Consider the following 21328-nt stretch of genomic DNA (forward strand, 5'->3'; position numbering starts at 1 on the left):
ATAAAAAAAAATTAACACTCTAGTTCCTTGTCAGTACAAATGACAATAAATTTGCTTATTTAACCCACTCTCATTCAAAGACCAGGTGAATAAAGTATATTGATAAATCTGAAAGTATATTGATATATCTAACTTCCCAAAGAATGACAATAACAATTATGAAAAACTGTTAAATAATTTATACAAATTTCTTTATGCATAGCTTTTTAGAACTTTTAGTATGATAAATATATTTTGAATCTCTAAGCAGGGCCAATATGATATTGTGTTTTTCAAACATATTTGACAATGGCATTGTGTATTTTTTAGGCATTTTACACACATTGGTACTTGCTAATTGCTATTCCAAGAAATGAACAAAGGAACAAAAGAAATGAACAAAAGAAACATTTTCTTTGGCTGAGTTATATTTTAATATTATGCGTTTCAGTGAGAACTGACATTAGAAGTAGCTATAGAAAAGGCCATCATAGTTGTAAACTATTGTTGTAAACTATAATTAAAGACATTGTCCAGTATGTTGACTGGCATTCTTGGAGTAAATTCCTCCTGTGATTTAATACTTGGTAAAACAAACAAAAAAAAAAGTGAGGCAAAAACTGCTAGAACTTCAAGTAGAAATAGATAAATCTATTGTAGTTGAGACTTCAATACTCCTCTATCAGAAATGGAGAGATCCAACAAGCAGAAAATCAGTAAGGACATACTAGAACTCAATAGTACCATCAAGCAACCGGATAGAGTTGGCATCTATAGACTACTTCATCCAACAACAGCAGATTACATATTCTCCTCAAGCCTACATGAAACATTCCTCAAGACAGACCACATTATGATCCATAAAACCCACCTTAGCAAATTTAAAAGAAGAGAAATCATGCAATCTATGATCTCAGACGACAATGTAATCAAACTAGAAATCAATAACAGAAAAATACTTGGAGATTAAACAACACATCTCAAAATACATTTATTTTCTAAAAAGATATTTCAAGAGAAATTTTTAAATATTTTGAACTAAATGGAAATGAAAGAATAACATTAAAATGTATGGAATGCAGTGAAAGCAGTGCTTGTAGGGAAATTTATAGCACTGAATGCATATATTAGAAAAGAAGAAAGATCTAAAATAAATAATCTAAACTTCCACCCTAGGAAACTACAAAAAGAAGAGCAAACTAAATCTAAAGCACACAGAAGAAAAGAAATAATAAAAATTAGGGCAGAAATCAATGAGATTGAAAACAGAAAATCAGTAGAGGGAGTTAAAACCAAAAGGTGGCTCTTTGAAAAGATCAACAAAATTGATGAACTTCATTGAAAAAAAGAGAGAAGATACAAACTGTTAGTATCAGAAATGAAATGGCAGGATATCACTAGAGATCCCATGGACATTAAAATAATGTTAAAGGAATATTATTAATAACTCTGCCTACAAATTTGATAACCTAGATTAAATGGACCAGCTTTTTAAAGATACAATCTGCCAACACTCACAAGAGAAGAAATAGATAATCTGAATAGGCCTACATCTAGTAAAGAAAATGAATTGGTAATTAACATCGTTCCAAAACAGAAAGCATTAAGCCCAGATAGGTTCACTGGTAAATTCTACTAAACATTTAAGGAAGAAATTATATCAATTCTTTACAATCTCTTCCAAAACACAGAAGCAGAGAGAATATATACTTCCTAACTCATTTTATGAAGCCAGAATTATCCCAATACCCAAACCAAAGACATTACAAGAAAACTACAAACCAATATCTCTAATGAACATAGTTACAAAAATCATCAACAAAATATTAGCAAATAAAATCCAGCAATAGATAAAAAGAATGCTACAACACAGCCAAGTGTGATTTAACAAAGTATGCAAGACTAGTTCAACATTCCAAAAAATCACTAATGTAATCTATCACATCAACAGGCTAGAGAAGGAAAATCACATGATCGTATCAACAGATGCAGAAAAGGCATTTGACAATATACAACATCCATTCATGATTTTTTTTAATTCTCAGAAAACTAGGAATAGTTTCTCAACTTGATAAAGAACAGCTACGAAAAAGAAAAAAGAAAAAAAAAACTAACAAAAAACCCCGACATCTAACATCATACTTAATGGTAAGAAGCCAGATGCTTTCCTACTAAGATTAGGAACAAAACAAGAGTGTTCCCTCACACCACTCCTTCTCAACATCATATTGAATGTCCTAGCTAATGCAATAAGAAAAAAATAAAAGGTATACACATTGGGAAGGAAGAAATAAAACTGTCTTTATTTGCAGATGACATGATTGTATATGTAGAAAATCTGAATAAATCAAAAAAATTTCTGGAGCTAATGAGTGATTATAACATGGTTGCAAGATGCAAAGTCAATACACAAATGTCAATCATTTTCCTTTATATCAGCAATAAACAATTAAAATCTGAAACAAAAAAAATATCATTTAGATTAGCACCTCTAAAAATGAAATACTTAGGTATAAATCTAAGAAAATATGTACAAGATCTATACAAAGAAAACTACAAAACTCTGGTAAAAGAAATCAAAGAACTAAATAAATGGGGAGATATCCCATATTCATGGGTAGAAAGACTCAATATTATCAAGATGTCAGTTATTTCCAACTTGATCTATAGATTCAACATAATTCCAATCAAAATCTCAGTAAGTTATTTTGTGGATATTGACAGATTCAAATTCCAAAAATAAAAATAAAATCAGTATGTTGAAGAGATATCTGCACTCCCATGTTCATTTCAGCATTATTCATGATAGCCAAAATATGAAATCAGCGGATGCATGGACAGAGAAAATGTGGTATAAAAACACAATGGAGGCCGGACATGGTGGCTCATGCCTATAATCCCAGCACTTTGGGAGGCTGGGGAGAGCAGATTGCTTGAGCTCAAGAGTTTGAGACCAGCCTCGGCAACATGGTGAGACCCTGTCTCTACAAAAAACTAAAAAATTAGCCAGGTGTGGTGGTGCACCCCTGTAGCCCCAGCTACTTGGGAGGCTGAGGTGGAAGGATTGTTTGAGTCCAGGAGGCAGAGGTTGCAGTGAGCCAGGATCACACCACTGCGCTCCAGTCTGAGTGACAGAGCAAGACCCTGTCTCAAAACAAAACAAAACAAAACACAATGGAATACTATTCAGTCGTTAAAAAGATGAAAATCCTGCCATTTGCAACAACATGGATGAACCTAGAAGACATTATGTTAAGTGAAATAAGTCAGGCATAGTAAGAAAGATACCACATGATCTCATCATATGTGTAATCTTAAAAAGTTGATCTCATAGAACTAGAAAATAGAATGGTGGTTACAAGGGGCTGGGGAAGTTGGGGGAGCTGGTTGGGATGATGTTGATCAAAGGATATGAAACATCTGTTAGGAGGAATAAGTTCAAGAGAGCTCTTGTGCAACATTGTGACTATAGTAAATAACAATATATTGTACTCTTAAAAAATGCCTAGAGAGTGAATGTTAATTGTTCTTACCATAAAAATGATAACTCTGTGAGGTAATATGTGTGTTAATTAGCTAGCTTTAGTCATTCCACAATGACTAAACATGACAGAACATCATGTTGTACACAATTAATACATATAATTTTATCTGTCAATTAAAAAAAAAGACCATTCAGTGGGGAGAGAACTTTTTTTCAACAAATGGTGCTGAGAAAACTGGATATTCACATGCAAAAGAAAGAATTTACACCCCTACCTCATACCATATACAAAAATTAACTCAAAATGGATTTCAGAGTTAAATCTACAAAAGTCTTAAAGTAAACAGAGGAGGAAATCTTCATGACTTTCAATTTGGCAATGGATTCTTGGGTGACACAAAAAGCAAAACAAAACAAAAATAAGTAAATTGGAATTCATCAAAATTAAAAACTTTTGTGTGTGAAATGACATTATCAAGAAAGTGAAAAGACAGCTCATAGAATGGAAGAAATATTTGCAAATCATATATCTGATAAGAGTCTAGTATCGACAATATATATAGAACTATTACAACTCAACAACAAAAATAATCGATTAAAGTTGGCAAAGAATTTGAATAGAAATTTCTCCAAAGAAGATATACAAATGGCCAATAAGCATACCCAACATCATTAACTATTAGGAAAATGCTAATCAAAACTACAATTAGATACTACTTGATACTCAATAGGGTGGTTATATTACAAAGAAAAAAAAGACAATAACAAGTGTTGGTGAGGATGCAGAGAAACTGAAACTCTTACAATTGCTGGTAAGAATGTAAAATGGTACTGCTACTGTGATAAACAGTTTGGCCATTCCTCAGAAAGTCAAACATAGAATTACCATGTGACCCAGCAATTCTGCTCCTAAAGAAGTGAAAACATATGTCCACACAAAAATTTGCACATGAATGTTCACAGCAGCATTTTTAATAATAACCAAAAAGTGGCAGCAACCCAAGGTCCATCAACTGATAAATGGATAAATAAAAGCTGGTCTAACCATACAATGGAATATTACTTAGCTATAAAAAGAAAGAAGTACTGATACATTCTGCAACATGGATGAACCTTGAAAATATTATGCTAAGTGAAAGAAACCAAACACAAAATATCACACATTATAGAATTCCATGTATGTAAAACTTCCAGAATAGGCAAAATCCATACAGACAGAAAGTAGATTAGTGGTTGCCAAGGGCTGGAGGGAATGGGAAATGGGAAGTGACTGCTAATGGATAGAAGGTTTTTTGGTGGGGTGATAACAATGTTGTGAAATTAGATGAGATAGTGGCAAACATTGTGCAACTCTGTGAATACACTAATAACAGTGAATTGCACACTTTAAAATGGTGAATTTTATGCTATGTGAATTGTACCTCAATAAAGCTATTATTTAAAAACAAAGCACAAATTTCTCACCTGTCAATAAAAACTCTTCTGTTTTTTCTCTGACTCCAAGTCCTTATGCAGGGTCATGGCCCTCAATACTCAAGCTTGTTCATCATGATAGCTCTTTGTCCATCTGTGTTGTTGTTCACTGCAGTTCCTCAAGTAATCACTTATACTCAGCACTGATATTCATTTTTTTTAATTCATAGAAATGGAGAGAAATGTACTAGAATTCAACAGTACTATATTTTATTAAGTAAAAAGGAGGAGGTAAGGCTCATATGCACATTGCTTTATTTAAAATATTTATTTGGGCCAGGGGGAGTGGCTCATGCTTATAATTACAGCACTTTGGGAGGCCGAGGCAGGCAGATCACTTGAGGCCAGGAGTTTGAGACCAGCCTGGCCAACATGGTGAAACCCCCATCTCTACTAAAAATACAAAAATTAGCTGGGCATGGTGGCACATGCCTGTAATCCCAGCTACTTGGAAGGCTGAGGCAGGAAGATTGCTTTTACCTGGGACGTGGAGGTTACAGTGAGCCCAAATCAAATCGCGTCACTGCACTTCAGCTGGGTGACAGAGGGAGGGTCTGTCTCAAAAAATATAAAAATAAAAATAAAATATTTACTTGGTTATCTATAGTATTGGTGTTGAGATTCAAAAAGGATAGGGCCCTTTTATATTTGGGAGGGAATTAAATCTTCTAATCTTTTTGTTCACACTTCTCTTTTCTCTTTTTTTCTTTTTTCTTTTTTTTTTTTTAGACGGAGTCTCACTCTGTCGCCCAAACTGGAGTGCAGTGGCACAATCTCGGCTCAGTGCAACCTCTGCCTCCTGGGTTCCAGTGATTCTTCTGCCTCAGCCTCCTGAGTAGCTGGGACTACAGGCGCATGCTACCATGCACAGCTAATTTTTGTATTTTTAGTAGAAGCGGGGTTTCACCATATTGGCCAGGCTGGTCTCGAACTCCTGACCTCGTGATCCACCCATCTCGGCCTCCCAAAGTGCTAGAATTACAGGTGTGAGCCACCATGCCTGGCCTGTTCACACTTTTCTAAAAAGACCATGTCTGGTAACAAGCCATCTCACATCCTCACCCTTCCTTTCTAACATTTTTTAAATTTTTTAATTATTCATTTATTTTTTGTTGTGTGTTTGTTTGATTGTTTTTGAGACAGGGTTTTGCTGTGTCACCCAAGGAGGAGTGCAGTGGTGCTATCTTGGCTCACTGCAGCATTGGCCTCCCAGACTCAAATGATCCTCCTGCCTCAGCCTCCCAAGTAGCTCGGCCTGCAAGCACATGCCACCATGCCCAGATAATTTTTTATTTTTTGTTGAGACAGTCTCACTATGTTGCCCAGGCTGGTCTTGAATTCCTGGGCTCAAACTATCCTCCTGCCTCTGCCTCCCAAAGTTCTGGGATTACAGGCATGAGCAACCATGCCCAGCTGTCACCCTCCCTTAAAGCACTGTTGTCTATAACTGTCATAGTCCCTGAATTATAATATCTGTTGAAATAAAGAAAAACAACAGCAAACAGTCATTGCTTGAAGGGAATTTTTAAATTAGAAAAATCATAGTTATTATTTTCATCATAAAATGTGATTTTTAAAACAAACACTACTTTAATTCCATGGTTGATATAATTCACTCTGCTTCTCCCCCATTGAAATAGCTTTAATATTTCAACTCCCTTTAAAATGCTACCATCTGGGGCTCTTGTACCTGAAATTGCTAAGATTCTTCAAGAAAGATGCCAAGTGTCCTGCTCCAGTGGGTTTATTTGCTAGGTGAGGCAACACACTTTCTAGGGTACCCATCTCTGCTGGAACCACTGGCATAGGGCAGTTACTTCCCATGGGAGGGAGGCACGCAGACACTTCCTGCTGCCTTGGAGTGAGTTCTGGAGAGCTAAATGGAAATATACATTAAACTCCTATGACTGCAAGTTTTGAGAGTGGCAGAATGGACTTTACAAAATTAAAATGACAAAAGTGGTTAATAAGTCTTTTTAGCAAATTATGTCCCCCCCCCAAAAAAAAAACATGTGAGTAGTAATATACTAAATAGAACTTCTCTTGCTGTGGTTGGATGAGCAGGAATGTTCATCAGGGCGGATGTTTGGGATTCCTTCCCAAAGTCACTCAGAACTTTATTGCTTTCTTCAATCTCAAAAGATCAACTGATGAACTTCTGAGACTGGTTCTCTATTTTTCAGGCCACAGGGCATCTAATGTAAAAGGATAAGAAGGGAAGCAGACAGAGAAGGCTATGTGCTCCCAAACAGAAGGCCTCAGTGGTGACTCAGAAGGCAAGGAGTTTGGCAGGCCAAGCAACTTCAGAGCAGTACAATTTGATCTGATGAAATCCATTCAAACTCACTAAAATAGACTCTGTCCAGACACTGCCTTTGCCTCCCTGACTCTGTCTTCACAAGGACAACTGGGCATCCTTTTGCTCAACCAACCTTTGCCTGAATTCAGAATAAAATAGACAGTGAGAAACTACAGGAAAAAAAAAGGTGGAGGCTTTTGCTACCACCATCCTGGGCTATTGATTTTCCAATAAAACACATTTCCTACATTTCCTGGAGAGGCTTTACAGTGAGTTTGTATAACTATGTTTTCCAAAGGGAAGGAGTCATAAAAGTATAAAGAAATTATTTTAAGAAACTAAAATGCATAAACAATGGCTGAAAACAGAGATATCTCCAATGATAAAGGAGACTATAATGGTCTCAGGAAACCTTAAATCAAAGCAAAAATATTACATTATAGGAATTCTGAGATAATTATGGTGCCTATGAAAATGAGCTAATGTTGGTAAAGTTCTTTGAGAACAAAAAGGGCAATATATTATAATATTTATGTCATATTTGATTTCTATGCCAGTAGAACCGCCTGCAGCGATTGATTCTGCATGCCCAGGTCCTTGACTTTCACAAAACAAGCAGCACTACCCCCATTATCCACAAATAGATTCACGAACTCCACAGGATCCTGTCACTTCCTCCACCTCCAGCCCTCACATGGAAGAGCAGTATGGAGGAGTAAGATGGGAAGAGGGTAAGAAAGAAATAAGAGCGGATATGGAAAAGAGAATCAATGGATAGATGTGTAAGGTAGTTTAGGCTAGTAGAATTAAAAAGGTGCATGAGCACTAGAAAGGTAGAAAAATCCAGGGTGGCAGAGAGAGGTAGATAGATGAGTGAGAGAGAAAATGAGGGTGAGCAGAAGGCGGGAAGCTACAGCAAAGGTTACCCGAGGCTTCCTAGGATTTTTGTAATGTAACATGCCACAGCCTTCCTCCCACATTTTCTACTGCAGGCAGGTTCTATAAAACATGCCCTTTAGGCATCTACCATTATGTTACATAAAGTAGGAGAAAGCAAGAACAAAATAAATGCTATTGGTCCTTAGTGATTATATTTTCCTACTTGGATGGGGGGAAATACCACCTTTCACTCTGCACACAGATGCTCATCCCCAGAGTTGAATATTAGGATTACTGTGAGTCTGGCCTATTTGTGACAGCACAAAGGCCAGCTTTATTAAGTGTGCTGCAATAGTTGCAGTGAATAAAGAATTTCATCTTACAAGGGATATTTGGATGGGAGAAGAAGAGCGTGCAGTCCACTCTCTGACCTGCAGGGACTAATTACAGACAGGCACATTCTTGCCTGGGAGAATTTGCTCATATAGTTCCCCCTGTCTGAATAAGCTTTCAGCTCTTCTCTGCTTGTCTAACTTCCGACCTTCCTCCAAGATTTGCCTTGAATCCTACATCCTCCATTCAACCTTTTCCTTGATTGGTTCTCATATTTTAGGTGAAGTGAGCATCAGAGCCACCTGTGTGTTAAGGGGAAGTGGTTAAGGAAGGAGTGGGAGTTGTTTAAAATGCTATTTCCTGGAATCAACAGCCAGAGAATTTGATGTAGCAAGTCAGGTGTGTGGCCCAGATGTCTGTAGTCTGTCTTTCTTTCTTTCTTTCTTTTTCTTTCTTTCTTTCTTTCATTCTTTCTTTCCTTCTTTCTTTCTCTCTTTCTCTCCTTCTCTCCTTCTCTCTCTCTTCCTCCTCCCTCCCTCTCTCTCTCTCTTTCTTTCTTTTTTGAGACAGAGTCTCGCTTTGTCACCCAGGCTGGAGTGCAATGGTGCAATCTTGGCTCACTGCAACCTCTGCCTCCCAGGTTCAAGCAATTCTCCTGCCTCTGTCTCCCAAGTAGCTGGGATTACAGGCCCAGGCCACCACGCCCAGCTAATTTTTGTATTTTTAGTAGAGACGGGGTATCGCCATGTTGGCCAGGCTGGTCTCGAACTCCTGACCTCAAGTGATCCACCCACCTTGGCCTCCGAAGGTGCTGGGATTACAGGCGTGAGCCACCACACCCGTATGTCTGTAGTTTTAACAAGCTCCCCAGGTGCCTCCGAGACAAAGGATCCCAACCGCATTTTGAAAAACCCACCTTACAACACCTTACAACCTTACATCATCTCTACCATGTGGCTTACACTATCATGTTTGACCTGCCCTCCCAATGAGACCATGGGTGCCAAGACCTAAGTGCTGCATACAAATAAAGCCTGACAACCAAGCTGTATCAATTCCTTTTTCTGATTTTTACTTTTTAAATCTTCCTGGCATATAACATTAAGTTACAATGAGCAAAGAAAGACAATGAGCAGAAGAAGATTATTAGAAAAATAATTAATAGTGAGAGAAGTTTAACATATGGCAGCAATAATTGAGGACAATTAAGGAACCAAGGTCAGGGGCAGCCAAAGCTTTCTCTGGACTGCCATGTCCCTCAAGGATGCTAAGTTCCTATTCAAAACAACAAGCCAGGAGTGGCCAAGTCTCAGTTACCCACATTAAACATGCCTAGTGGCAGGTGTGGGTCTGAGCTGGGTGCCCACAGCCACTTTGGTCACACTGGACAACTATGTAACATTTCAAAATTGACATGATACCAGAATTGCATCAAGGCCTAAATGGGGCTGAAATCAGCAGATAATCCCTTAGAAACTTGAAAAAGGGGAGAATATGTCTGCAGATTTGCAAATTCCCAGAGGTCTCTATCCTGCCCAAGTTTACAGGATGTGATGAATTTTATGTGTCGACCCAAGTTGGCACATAAAATTAATCATCACATCCTGTAAACTTGGGCAGGATAGACAGGGTGCCCAGATATTTAGCTAAACATTATTTCGGCATGTGTCTGTAAGCGTTTTCCAGATGAGATTAGCATTTAAATTAGTAGGTGGAGTAGAGCATATTGCCTGCCTATTGTGAGTGGGCTTCATCCAATCTGCTAAGGACCTGAATAGAACAAAAAGGTAGAAGAAGGGAGAATTTGCTTTCTCTGTCTGCGTATTTGAGCTAGAAAATTGATCTTCTCCTGACCTCAGAGTGAAACTTACACTATCAGCTCTCTGGTTCCCAGGCCTTTGGACTTGTACGGAATTACACCACCAGCTTTCCTGGGTCTCCAGCTTTGAGACAGTAGTGTGTGGAATTTCTCAGCCTCCATAGTCACATGTGCCAATTCCTTATTCATTCTCTCTCTCTCCTCCTCCCCCCACCCCCACCCCCACATTTGTTCTGTTTCTCTGGGAAACCTGACTAATACACAGGACCAAAATAAAGGGAGCCCTGGGCTGGCAAAGACTCATTAAATGGAAGAACATAAGAACAGGTCTGGCTGGGAGCAGTGTCTCACACCTGTAATCCCAGCGCTTTGGGAAGCCAAGGCGGGAGGACCACCTGAGGTCAGGAGTTCGAGACCAGCCTGGCCAACATGGTGAAACCCCGTCTCTACTAAAAATACAAAAATTAGCCGGGAATTGTGGTGCATGCCTGTAATCCCAGCTACTCGGGAAGATGAGGCAGGAGAATCGCTTGAACCTGGGAGGCAGAGGTTGCAGTGAGCCAAGATCATGCCACTGCAGTCCAGCCTGGGCAACAGAGTGAGACTCCATCTCAAAAAAAAAAAAAAAAAAAAACAGGTCCGGTCAGAGACAAGTATTATTGGGGTATAGGGATAGAAAAATCTTTATGGGCCAGGCACAGTGGCTCACACCTGTAATCCCAGCACTTTCGGAGGCCAAGGCGGGCAGATAACGAAGTCAGGAGTTCGAGACCAGCCTGGCCAATATAGTGAAACCCTGTCTCTACTAAAAATACAAAAATTAGCTGGGCGTGATGGCGCTCGCCTGTAGTCCCAGCTACTCGGGAGGCTGAGGCAGAAGAATTTCTTGAACCCGGGAGGCAGAGGTTGCAGTGAGCTGAGATCGTGCCACTGCACTCCAGCCAGGGCGACAGAGTGAGACTCCATGTCAAAAAAAAAAAAAAATCTTTATGAAAAAGAAAGAATACATAATTTCCTGTTTTATTTAAAAATTTATATACACACATAAATATTACAGGCTATATATACATATATATGCATATATATATATATACACTTACACTTACCTTAAAGAAAATTTGGCATGAGATTCACTAACATGTTAATAGTGATTATTTCTAAGTGGTGGGATTACATGTGGTGTTTATTTTCTTTTTTACATTATTTCTGTATTGTCTGATATTTAAAAAACATTTATATAACTAGTTATATAAAAGAAAAATGTTATTTCATTTTTTTAATGCAGTAAAAATCAGTCATTAGTATTCTTATAGATCTAGCAACAGAAAATATCTACAATTAATGACTCTTGGAGGGAAGAAGATTTAATATACCATCAGATGAGGGCACTTTTCATGTGAGTGAAATTGATTTTACAAGTCTACAAATCCTGTGGATGAAATAGATTTTTTTTATTCAACACAGATTAGGAGGACAATCAGAACACTCAAAACATATTTTGAATTAATTGACACTAAAAATTTGCCTAACTATTCAAAGCCAAAGAAATGTGGATTTAAAAAAACCAACCAACCAAAATCTCTTCACATCCATATCTAGTTACAATATATCCAGCTGGCCAATAATTAAGCAATATTCACATCGAAGTTCTACAGGTTCTTCACAGGCTATCATGAGTTCCCCAAGACATTTGTTTTCTTTATTAGGTCTGAGGTTTGGGATGATATCTACCAAAAAAAAAACTGTTAAACATATATGTCCTTTGACCTAACCACTTAACTTTCACCATACAGATCTTTATATACTTTGGCAAAGTGATATATATAAGCTATTCAATGCAGAATTGTCTATTACAGCAAGGAACTAGAAACAACACACGTCTTCCAACAGGAGGTGGGTTATATAAACTGCAGCATGTCCAGAGTTCGACCATTATATATATCGGATTGATATAAATTCCATGGGAATCACAGAGTATACTCTGCCTTGGATAATCCCAACCACATTTTAAGTTGGTAGAATCAGCAGAGGCAGAGAGAGATCCAAAGCAGAGTGATGATATGCTCCAGACCCACAGAGAGAAGAAGCTATGGTAATATTTTCATCCACCATTCCACTACAACCTTTCTTTAAAAATTAAATCATTAGGGGTTATCTAAAAGCTAAAAGAATTGGTCAGGAAGTAAGGGAGAAGGGAACCTACCTCTGCTGGGTAATATATTTTAGCCTTGGAAATGTAAGATAAAAGATATTAACAAAATAGTCCACTGTGATTATTTATTGTCCATGTTACCTAGAGAGTTCCTTCTTGATTTTTCATATTCTCTATTGCTCATGTCATCATTATAGAGCAAATTCACTGAAGAGTGAAATTCAACTTTTTGAAACCAAATGATATTCACATACCTGTATAGAGATGTTTAAAAACTCTATCCATGCACAAAGGGAGATGAGTACACAAGACAAACGCACATAGAACACCGGGTAAAAAGTGAAACTGTATTTCAGCTGAGGTGGTGAGGCAGGGCCGGGGGAATGACAAGGCTACCAGACAGGGAAACTTAGAGGTTAATCATGACTTGACCTTTTAATTAGTGACTAGGCCAAGTCTGGAAAGGAGACATGAAGAGAAAGCAGAGAGTAGATGAAGGAGAATGATGCGATTTCTTTTTCAAACAGGAATTTATTTTGAGTATTGCACATACCCTATTTATAGCTAACATATTTTGACATATCTGTGTTTAAGCCAGAGCCATGTCATTCCTCCCACTGTGCCAAAGGGCAGTTTTCCTTTTGGGCTCTCTTTAAAGGATGATAATATTCCAGACGATATAATAATGAAGTCATTGATTCTAAAGTAAAATTACAAAATGCAACCACTTAAAATTTATTGCATTACAGGAACTTGGAAATTCACCTTCTAAATATCTGGTAAGGGTATGTCTAACTGCTGAATTTCACCATAATTCTTACATACTAGCCAATTTCTATTTCATGCTATTTAATAGGGCTTGCTGTGAATCCGTGCTACCTTTGAATTTTTCAGCACAGTAGATGTGAGACTTCTAGACATCTGTAAGAAGCATATAAGTAAAAGAGTTCCACTGTAATGTGAATGGCATTAGACTCATGCATGCAACTTTATTCAGTCTTTCCTTTGTGTCACCTCAACACATCAATGGTTTGACAAGTGAAAAAGTTCCATATAGAGTCAAGAAAATTTTTATTCATCATCTGAACACTTACCACAGTGTAATAATTCTTGGTAAGTGGAGCAGTTTCAAATCCTTTGACGGCTTTTGGGGAGAGAGGTCTCTCTGTGAAAAAAACATTTAAATTATGTTAATATCACAGAAGGCTATGATGAACATTTTATAACATGGGTCAACTAACATACTATAAAGATTCCCAGTGGAAGGATCAATGGAAATGTACATTCCTAAACAAATGAAACTACAACTGTGCTAAACTATAGATGGTCAAAGTTAGATCTTCTTGTCTAGACCCCTCAATTTCCAAAGAAGGAATAAGCCAAGGAGTTAAGACCTAACTAAGAAATAGCAGGGCCAGGGCAAGAACTTTACTCCCAGATGGGGTTTGTCTGCCCTCTCCATTCAACTTATTCAAAACAGATACACAAAACCAATACTAGCCAAATGTATACAGATAGTCGCCAACTTATGATGGTTCAACTTACGATTTTTCAACTTAACAGTGGTGCAATAGCGATACACATTCAGTAGAAATCATATTTTATTTTGATATTTTCCTGCCTTGGCAAACTACTGTGTACATGACCTAATAAATACTTTATTATAAAATAGGCTTTGTGTTAGATAATTTTGCCCAACTGTAGGCTACTGTAAGTTTTCTGAGCACATTTAAGGTAGGCTAGGCTAAGCTATGATGTTCAGTAGGTTAGGTGTATTAATGTATTCTTGATTTATGATACTTTCAACTTATGATGGGTTTATCAGTATGTAACCCCATTGTAAGCCAAGAAGCATCTGTACTTATAATGTGCAATTTACTATACAAGTATAATAAAATATAAGTAATGGCAAGCATGCTTTTCTTGGGTCTGTCTACTATGCCAACAACAAAATGATCAGAAGGTTTAACTCAATGAAAACTAGCAGGAAACTATTCTCTTTTAAGTATAATTTTAATATTATTCCATTGCATTGTAAAATACTGCCCTTCTTTAACCTAAATTAATTTTACTTATTAAACTCATGACTAAAGGAAATCCTAGGACATTCTTTCTTTTTTAAAAAAAAACAATAAAAATATGAGGCAGTCATAACAAATTTTTAGCAGTGTCACAACATAGCAACTTTCCTACTGCATTTTCTCCTCTGCTTCACTTTGGTTTATATTTTAATTTTAACTTGCTATATTGTATGCTGTTTTAAGCCCTTTCTAAAGTACAGTGCAGTATAAATAACCAAATAATACTATATCATCAGACCTTGATTTTTTAATAATATTTTCAAGTTATAAATCTATTGCAGTCCCACCCCCAAAAATTTAAAATATGGAATAGAAAATAAAACCCAGCAATTATCCCATCACCTAGAGCTAACCATCATCATTTAGACTGTTTTTGAAGTGTGTCTTCCCATTCTTTTACGTATGTTTGTGAACACACATATGCACACACTCTTGGATCTTTCTAACCTTACCTGCAGTTTTATAATTCTTCTATTACAATATTATTTTATAAATATTTTCCCATTTAACCTTGATTTTTAATTATTATTGTATTGGAATATCCCTAATATTTATTTCATACTTAATAGCTTTTAAGACATATTATTTGATATTTACAACAACCCTGACAGGCAGACTATCTTCTCATTTTACGGAGGAGGCCACTAAGATTCAAGGAAGTGAAGTCAGTTATCTCAGGTCATGCAGCTAGGAAATGGCAGAGCCAAGATTGAAGCCCAGGTATGTCCTGACAAGAGCCTGTGTTCCTAACCAATATGATACCCAGAGATAAAGCTACTGAAGGTCTTGGTCAATGGCATGGGCAGGGGTTCCTGCTGGAGTTCAGAGGGGCTATGAGTTTGATCTGGGATGGTTAGAGAAGACCTTGCTGGGAAGGAGGTACTCGATCTGGCCCTGAAGGGCCCCCCCCAAACAGGCAGGGAAGGCAGTACAGAGTTTTCTTTTCAGGGAAGATTTCAGAAACACAGATGTAGAAATGGCAATGCTCAAGGCAGAACTGTTCTTGCGACAGTGAGTTATCCAGTGGGGCCAGGTTGGGTAGAGTGAAAATAAGGCAGAAAAGTAGCAATGAGGGACAATTCTGTCACTCTCCAGTGAGGACAAGTGGAGCATAGCCAGTTCCTGGAAGCTTTATGCTAGTTCAGGATCCGCCTGGATCCACTGGTGGTTCATAAGGCTTTCCTGGGAAAATGTGACCACTATCAGAAATGAAACAGGGGACATCACTCCAGACTCTGGAGATATAAAAAGGATAATAATGGAATACTACAAACAACTCTACACACATAAATTTGACACTTACGTGTGAAATGAACCAATTCCTCAGAAAACAAAAACTACCACAACTCACCCAATATGAAATACATCATTTGAATGGCCTTATAACTATTAAGGAAATTGAACTTATAAATTTAAAACTCTGAAAAAGGAAATCTCCATAAGGCCCATAAGGTGTCACTGGAGAATTCTATTAACTGTTTAAGGAAGAATCAATACTAATTCCATATAATGTCACATAGAAAATAAAAGACATCACTTCCCAAGTCATTTTATGAAACCACTATTACACTGACACCAAAACCATACAAAGGCAGTGCAAAAAAGAAAACTGCAGACCAATATCCCTCATGAATATAGATGCAAAAAAATTTACAAAATATTAGCAAGTAAAATTCAGCAATATTTTAAAAGAATTGTATACCATGGGATTCATCCTAGGTTGGTTAAATATTTTAAAATCCATTAATGTAACCCATGATCTTAACACTCTTAAAAGAAAAAAGTCACATGATAATATTAACCGATGCAGAAAAAGCACTTAACAAAATTAAACACCTATTCGAAAAAAAATAACTCGTGGAAAAAATAAGAATAAAGAAGAATTTCTTCAACTTAATAAAGTGCGTCTACAAAAAACCTACAGTTAGCATCTTACATAATGGGGAAAGACTGAATGCTAAATGCTTTCCCCCTAAGATCAGGAACAAGGCAAGGATGCATGCTCTCACCACTATTAATTCAGCATAGCACTGAAGTTCTAGTTCTCTCTGCAGTCTTGGTCTAGGATGGGGAATTAACACAAAGAACAGAAGGGAGACAGATTTGGAAGGATAAACTTGGAAAGTCTAAAAAAATGTAGCCCTTGCAAATGACTGGCTCCATGAAACACTACAAGAGGGAATGCAAAGAGAAAAACACCAGCACTATGACCTCAGTGACAATTTCTGGCCTCTTGTTCCTCCTTTGCTCCCCACCCCGACCCCTACCACTTCTTACTCCCGCCATGTGAAGGATTCTTTGAAACCCACACTCAGCAACATGCAGAGAAGGAATGAATATGTGGAGGTTCCGAGGAGACAAGTTCAGTCCCTGGGTGGCGGGGGGGATCCAAAGTGCCCTAACTAGAACGAACATGAAAATGTAAACATTTTAGGTGGTGTTCTAAGACAATGAGGAGACTGGGCAATCCAACCAGTAGGGGGGAAAATCAGTCAATATAGTGAAGAATTCCAATGGATTGTTCGTATAATATAACTCAAACAAGAGTGTCACACAAATACAGGCATAAGAAATCCTCCTGATGCTGATGTAAAGACTCCTTTCCAATTAACTTTTGATTCTTTCTCTTCCTTTGCTGGTGTACAGATTACTATTGCCTGTTGGTGGTGATAGGACAAAAAGAAATCTAGTGACAAATAGTCTCTCTGGACAGGAAACATCTATGTGATACACCCAGGGGATTAAAACAGGAAGTCTAAATATAAAGCTCAATCCTAGCTTTGGTTATAATGAGCAGGAAGAGTGATTTCTTAATATGCCTTAATACAAATTTAATTAACCATGTACCTAATCCCCTCAATTGATATCTATATTTACTGCTAATAAGAAGTTTTAGAAGAAGGATTTGATGCCCTCTTAATTGAATCAGTGGGAGAAAATAGAATTTGTTTAAAATATCTGCTCAATCACACTTGCGTCAATAATTTCTTGGCTTAAAAATTTTGCCAGGAAATTTTTAATGCAAAGTCCCAACAAAACCCTCAACCTTTCTAGGTAACAGAACAGAGACAAAAATTTAAAAAGGATATAATTACCATTATGTTGCCACTGTGCTAGCAGAAATTACTTTGATGTATAAATAACAAGTTAATTTACAAGTTACCACTGATTTTTAAAAGAGAACGGAAAATTGTATAAGTGGCTAATTTTCTCATTTATAATGTATCTGACTCAAATGAAATACAAGAGCAAAGTCCCTTAATATATGTTCTGTAACTCATATAATGACTAAGTTATTAATACATGTATTTTTCATGAAATAAGATCCTTAAAAAACATATTTTTGGTCAAAATAGGGTTTTTCTCATGTAATAGGAAATCCAGAGGTAGGCAAGCAGAATTGGTGACAATGGCTTCATGATGTCATCAATGTCCAGGTTCAATCGTCCTTGGAAAGAGGTTTTTATCATCATGGTCACAAAAAATTTTTCTACTTTCAGCCACAAGCTCATGTTAAAAAGAGATGTGTGTATGTGTGTGTGTGTCTGTGTGTGTGTTTCACACTCAAGTCTTCTATTTCTTAACTTTCTATAGTATTAGGTGGGTGATTCTTTATGCTATACGACCTCTGAAATCGGCCTCCTCTCAAAGAGCGGGAAAAAGCTATCCCCAGAGCTTTGGCCGTAATTATCTCTAGATGAGAGCTACAGTGGAATCCAAAACTTAAAACGCCACTCCCCAAGGGCAAATTTACCAGAGCACAAAGTGCTCTTGTCAATGACAGGCTCAAGGGAGGAAAACTACGCACAGCACTCCCATGGCACAGCAATCTGCAGGGTGAGAGTTGTATGGCTTTGGGCTTGTTTTGTTCTGCTTGTAAGACATTACAAAAGAATGTGTAGTATCAGGCTAAATGTCCCTCCACCCTCCAGGCTGCATGTATGAATGTGTCAGAATTACTGACTCTTCGAGTGGCCACAGTGTTATATGTTTGACCCAATAGTAAGCAGACTGAGATCACTAAAGATTTTTAGTTCCATGCCTGATTGAACTTTATAAATGGCCTAAAAGGTTGTATGGCAACGGGGTTTAAAACTCTACGTTGGCTGGGCACAACGGCTCACGCCTGTAATCCCAGCACTTTTGGAGGCCGAGGCGGGCGGATCACCTGAGGTCGGGAGTTTGAGACCAGCCTGATCAACATTCTTTACTAAAAATACAAAATTAGCCAGGCGTGGTGGCGCATGCCCGTAATCCCAACTACTCGGGAGACTGAGGCAAGAGACTCACTTGAACCTGGGAGGCAGAGGTTGTGGTGAGCTGAGATCGCGCCATTGCACGCCAGCCTGGGCAACAAGAGTGAAACTCCATCTCAAAAAAAAAAAAAAAAAGGGTTTCACTACATCACTTTTTTCAAACTCCTTAAAGACAAATTTTCCTAAGCTTATACATTAGTATGGAGTTCATTGAAAGAAATAAAGCCCGGGCACGGTGGCTCACCTCTGTAATCCCAGCACTTTGGAAGGCCAGGGCAGGAGGATCGCTAGAGCCCAGGAGTTTGAGACCAGCCTGGGCAACATAGTGAGATCCCGTGTTTAAAAAAAAAAAAGGCAGAGAGAGATTAATTAATTAAAAATTTACAAGTATTTTCTAGACCAAACATAACACAACATAGCATTTAATTTAAAATATTCCTCGGCAGCATCCTAGATAGGTTTTGGCTTACCTACTATTTTGTGGTGGTGGCAAGAGTTGGGGTAGGAAAGAATTCAAGTCAACAAAGATTTATTGAGCACCTAGTTTCCCAGCAAGACATTTTTATTACCTGAAGCTAGTCTCTTCCATTGTCCATCAAGCTCACTCTGCTCAGTCCTACCACAGAATCGTGGTGGGTTTTGTTTTCCCTGAACAATCACTGTGATTTAGATTGTCCTTGCCTCTCTTCTGGGCCTATTCACAGCTTACCTGTCTTTCAGTGTTCAGCTTAAGCCCTATGTCCTCCATGAAGCCTCCCCTAACCTCTTCAGGCACAATGCACTCTCTGTGTCTGAATACTGATGCTCTGCTATATATTTTATACTTCATCGTCCACTGACCTATACTGTCAGTTGCCTCATCACCAGCTCTTATCTCTCTCCTGTGCTCCATAACCATACTGCCAACTACTTGCTAGAAATCTTCAGACCTATGACTCGGTGCACCTCTACTCAAGTACAAAACAGTTCATCATCTTCAGTACCAATCACCCCCCCCAACACAGACACACACAGAGACATGCACACACAACCTCTGCCTCCTCCTGTCTTCTCTATTAACGGAGTTCAGCACACACCCAATATTTCCAATGTCTAAAGCACCATGTTAGGCATATGAAGACAAGACAGTATACAAAGATGAATAAGTCCCCTTGACTTCCCTGTCAAGATGAGTTATGCTCCTCTCTTCTCCTCCCACCTCTCCATAGCATACTGTATTTAGCTCTATCACTAAACTTATCATATTGTATTCTAATGATGTCTTCTTACACTACAGTATGAACACTCTGAAGGCAAAAGCCATGTCTTATGCTTCTCCACCACACCAGTGTCCAAGACAGAGATTGACACCCTCATTAAGAGAGATCAACCTTTGTGGGCTGGCTAGAAGCATGACACTGCATGCCATTAAGGCGTTCACCATCAAGCTGGACCTCTAGACTTGGTATTGTTCTCGTCTGTTCCCTTATCCTCAAAACTAATCATCAGCAAGTTTTTAAAATTTCATTTCAATAGTATATACTGCATCCATCCACTTCTCTTCCTCTCCACTATCCCCAGAGTAATCCACACCACTATCTGGATTGCCTGGACCTTAGCAGTAGCCTCTGCTAGTTTCTCTACACCCTTGCTGGTTATTCCTACCACTTCCCTGAAATCCATCCCCCACGCTACCTCCAGAAAGATCTTCCTAGACCATGTTATCCCTTGCTTAAAACTTGACATTGACACCGCCTCTTAATGTAGCTCCAGCTCAAGGTCCCATTCCTTATCATCATGCATCTGATTCTCAACCCAAATCACCCCACCATCCACTCTTACTTCCATGCTTGAACTTAAAAGTTCCCTCTAATCTTCTTCTCCCAGTCAGAAGCTTCTTCTGTCCTTCAAGACCCAATTCAAGTGCTTCCCCACTCCTTATGTTATTGTTAATCAAATTGTCTCTTCACTGTTCCTACAGCATCTTACTCAGTCCTTTGTCTGTGCTACTTACTGTGTCCTGGCCTGTAACAGTTAGTTCTGCACAGACCTGTGTTGATTACTAGACTGTAAAGGTGCTAGGGGACGGGGTCTATGAGGTATAGATTGTGCCCAGGAGGTACTCAGTGAACAAGCTGAACAGAATTGAATTACCTATGCTGTAATATTCATTCATTTTACAAATATTTACTGAGCATAAACAAAATGAATGAAGTCTCTGCCCTTGTGGTATTTACAATTCTAATGGTAAAATATAAACAGTAAATGAAATAAATAAGTAAACGTGTATTATGTTAGACGGGGAAAAATAATAAGCAAAAAATTTAAGCAGGGAAGAGGGATAGAGGGAGTGGGGATAGGGTTAAATTTCTCCTGGGTGACCAGCAAAGGCCCTCCTGTGAAGTAGGCAAGTGAGTGGACCTGAAGGAGGTGAGGGAGCCAGCTGTGCTGATAGCTGGAGAATGTTCCAGACAGGGGGACAGCAAGTGAGGCAGGAGCCTGTCTGGCACAGGCAGCCAAGAGACCAGTGTGGCTAAAGTGGAATGAGTGAGGGGAAGAGAGATCAGAGAGGAAGCCAAAAGGGCAACGGAAAG

The 21328-nt window shown here is 38.3% G+C and overlaps 1 protein-coding gene across 7 annotated transcripts in view; it reads right to left on the minus strand.

Annotated features, from left to right (window-relative positions):
* ARHGEF6 (Rac/Cdc42 guanine nucleotide exchange factor 6) overlaps nucleotides 1-21328 on the minus strand; it is a 118040-nt gene that overhangs the window by 55123 nt on the left and 41589 nt on the right. For all 7 annotated transcript variants that reach the window (XM_004064939.4, XM_063703344.1, XM_063703343.1 and 4 more), the window contains one exon: nucleotides 13513-13583. In XM_004064939.4, the coding sequence (XP_004064987.1) occupies nucleotides 13513-13583 (71 nt within the window). The remainder of the gene's footprint in view (nucleotides 1-13512; nucleotides 13584-21328) is intronic.

The sequence above is a fragment of the Gorilla gorilla genome, chromosome X (genome assembly GCF_029281585.2).
Source record: "Gorilla gorilla gorilla isolate KB3781 chromosome X, NHGRI_mGorGor1-v2.1_pri, whole genome shotgun sequence".
Lineage (NCBI taxonomy): Eukaryota > Metazoa > Chordata > Mammalia > Primates > Hominidae > Gorilla > Gorilla gorilla.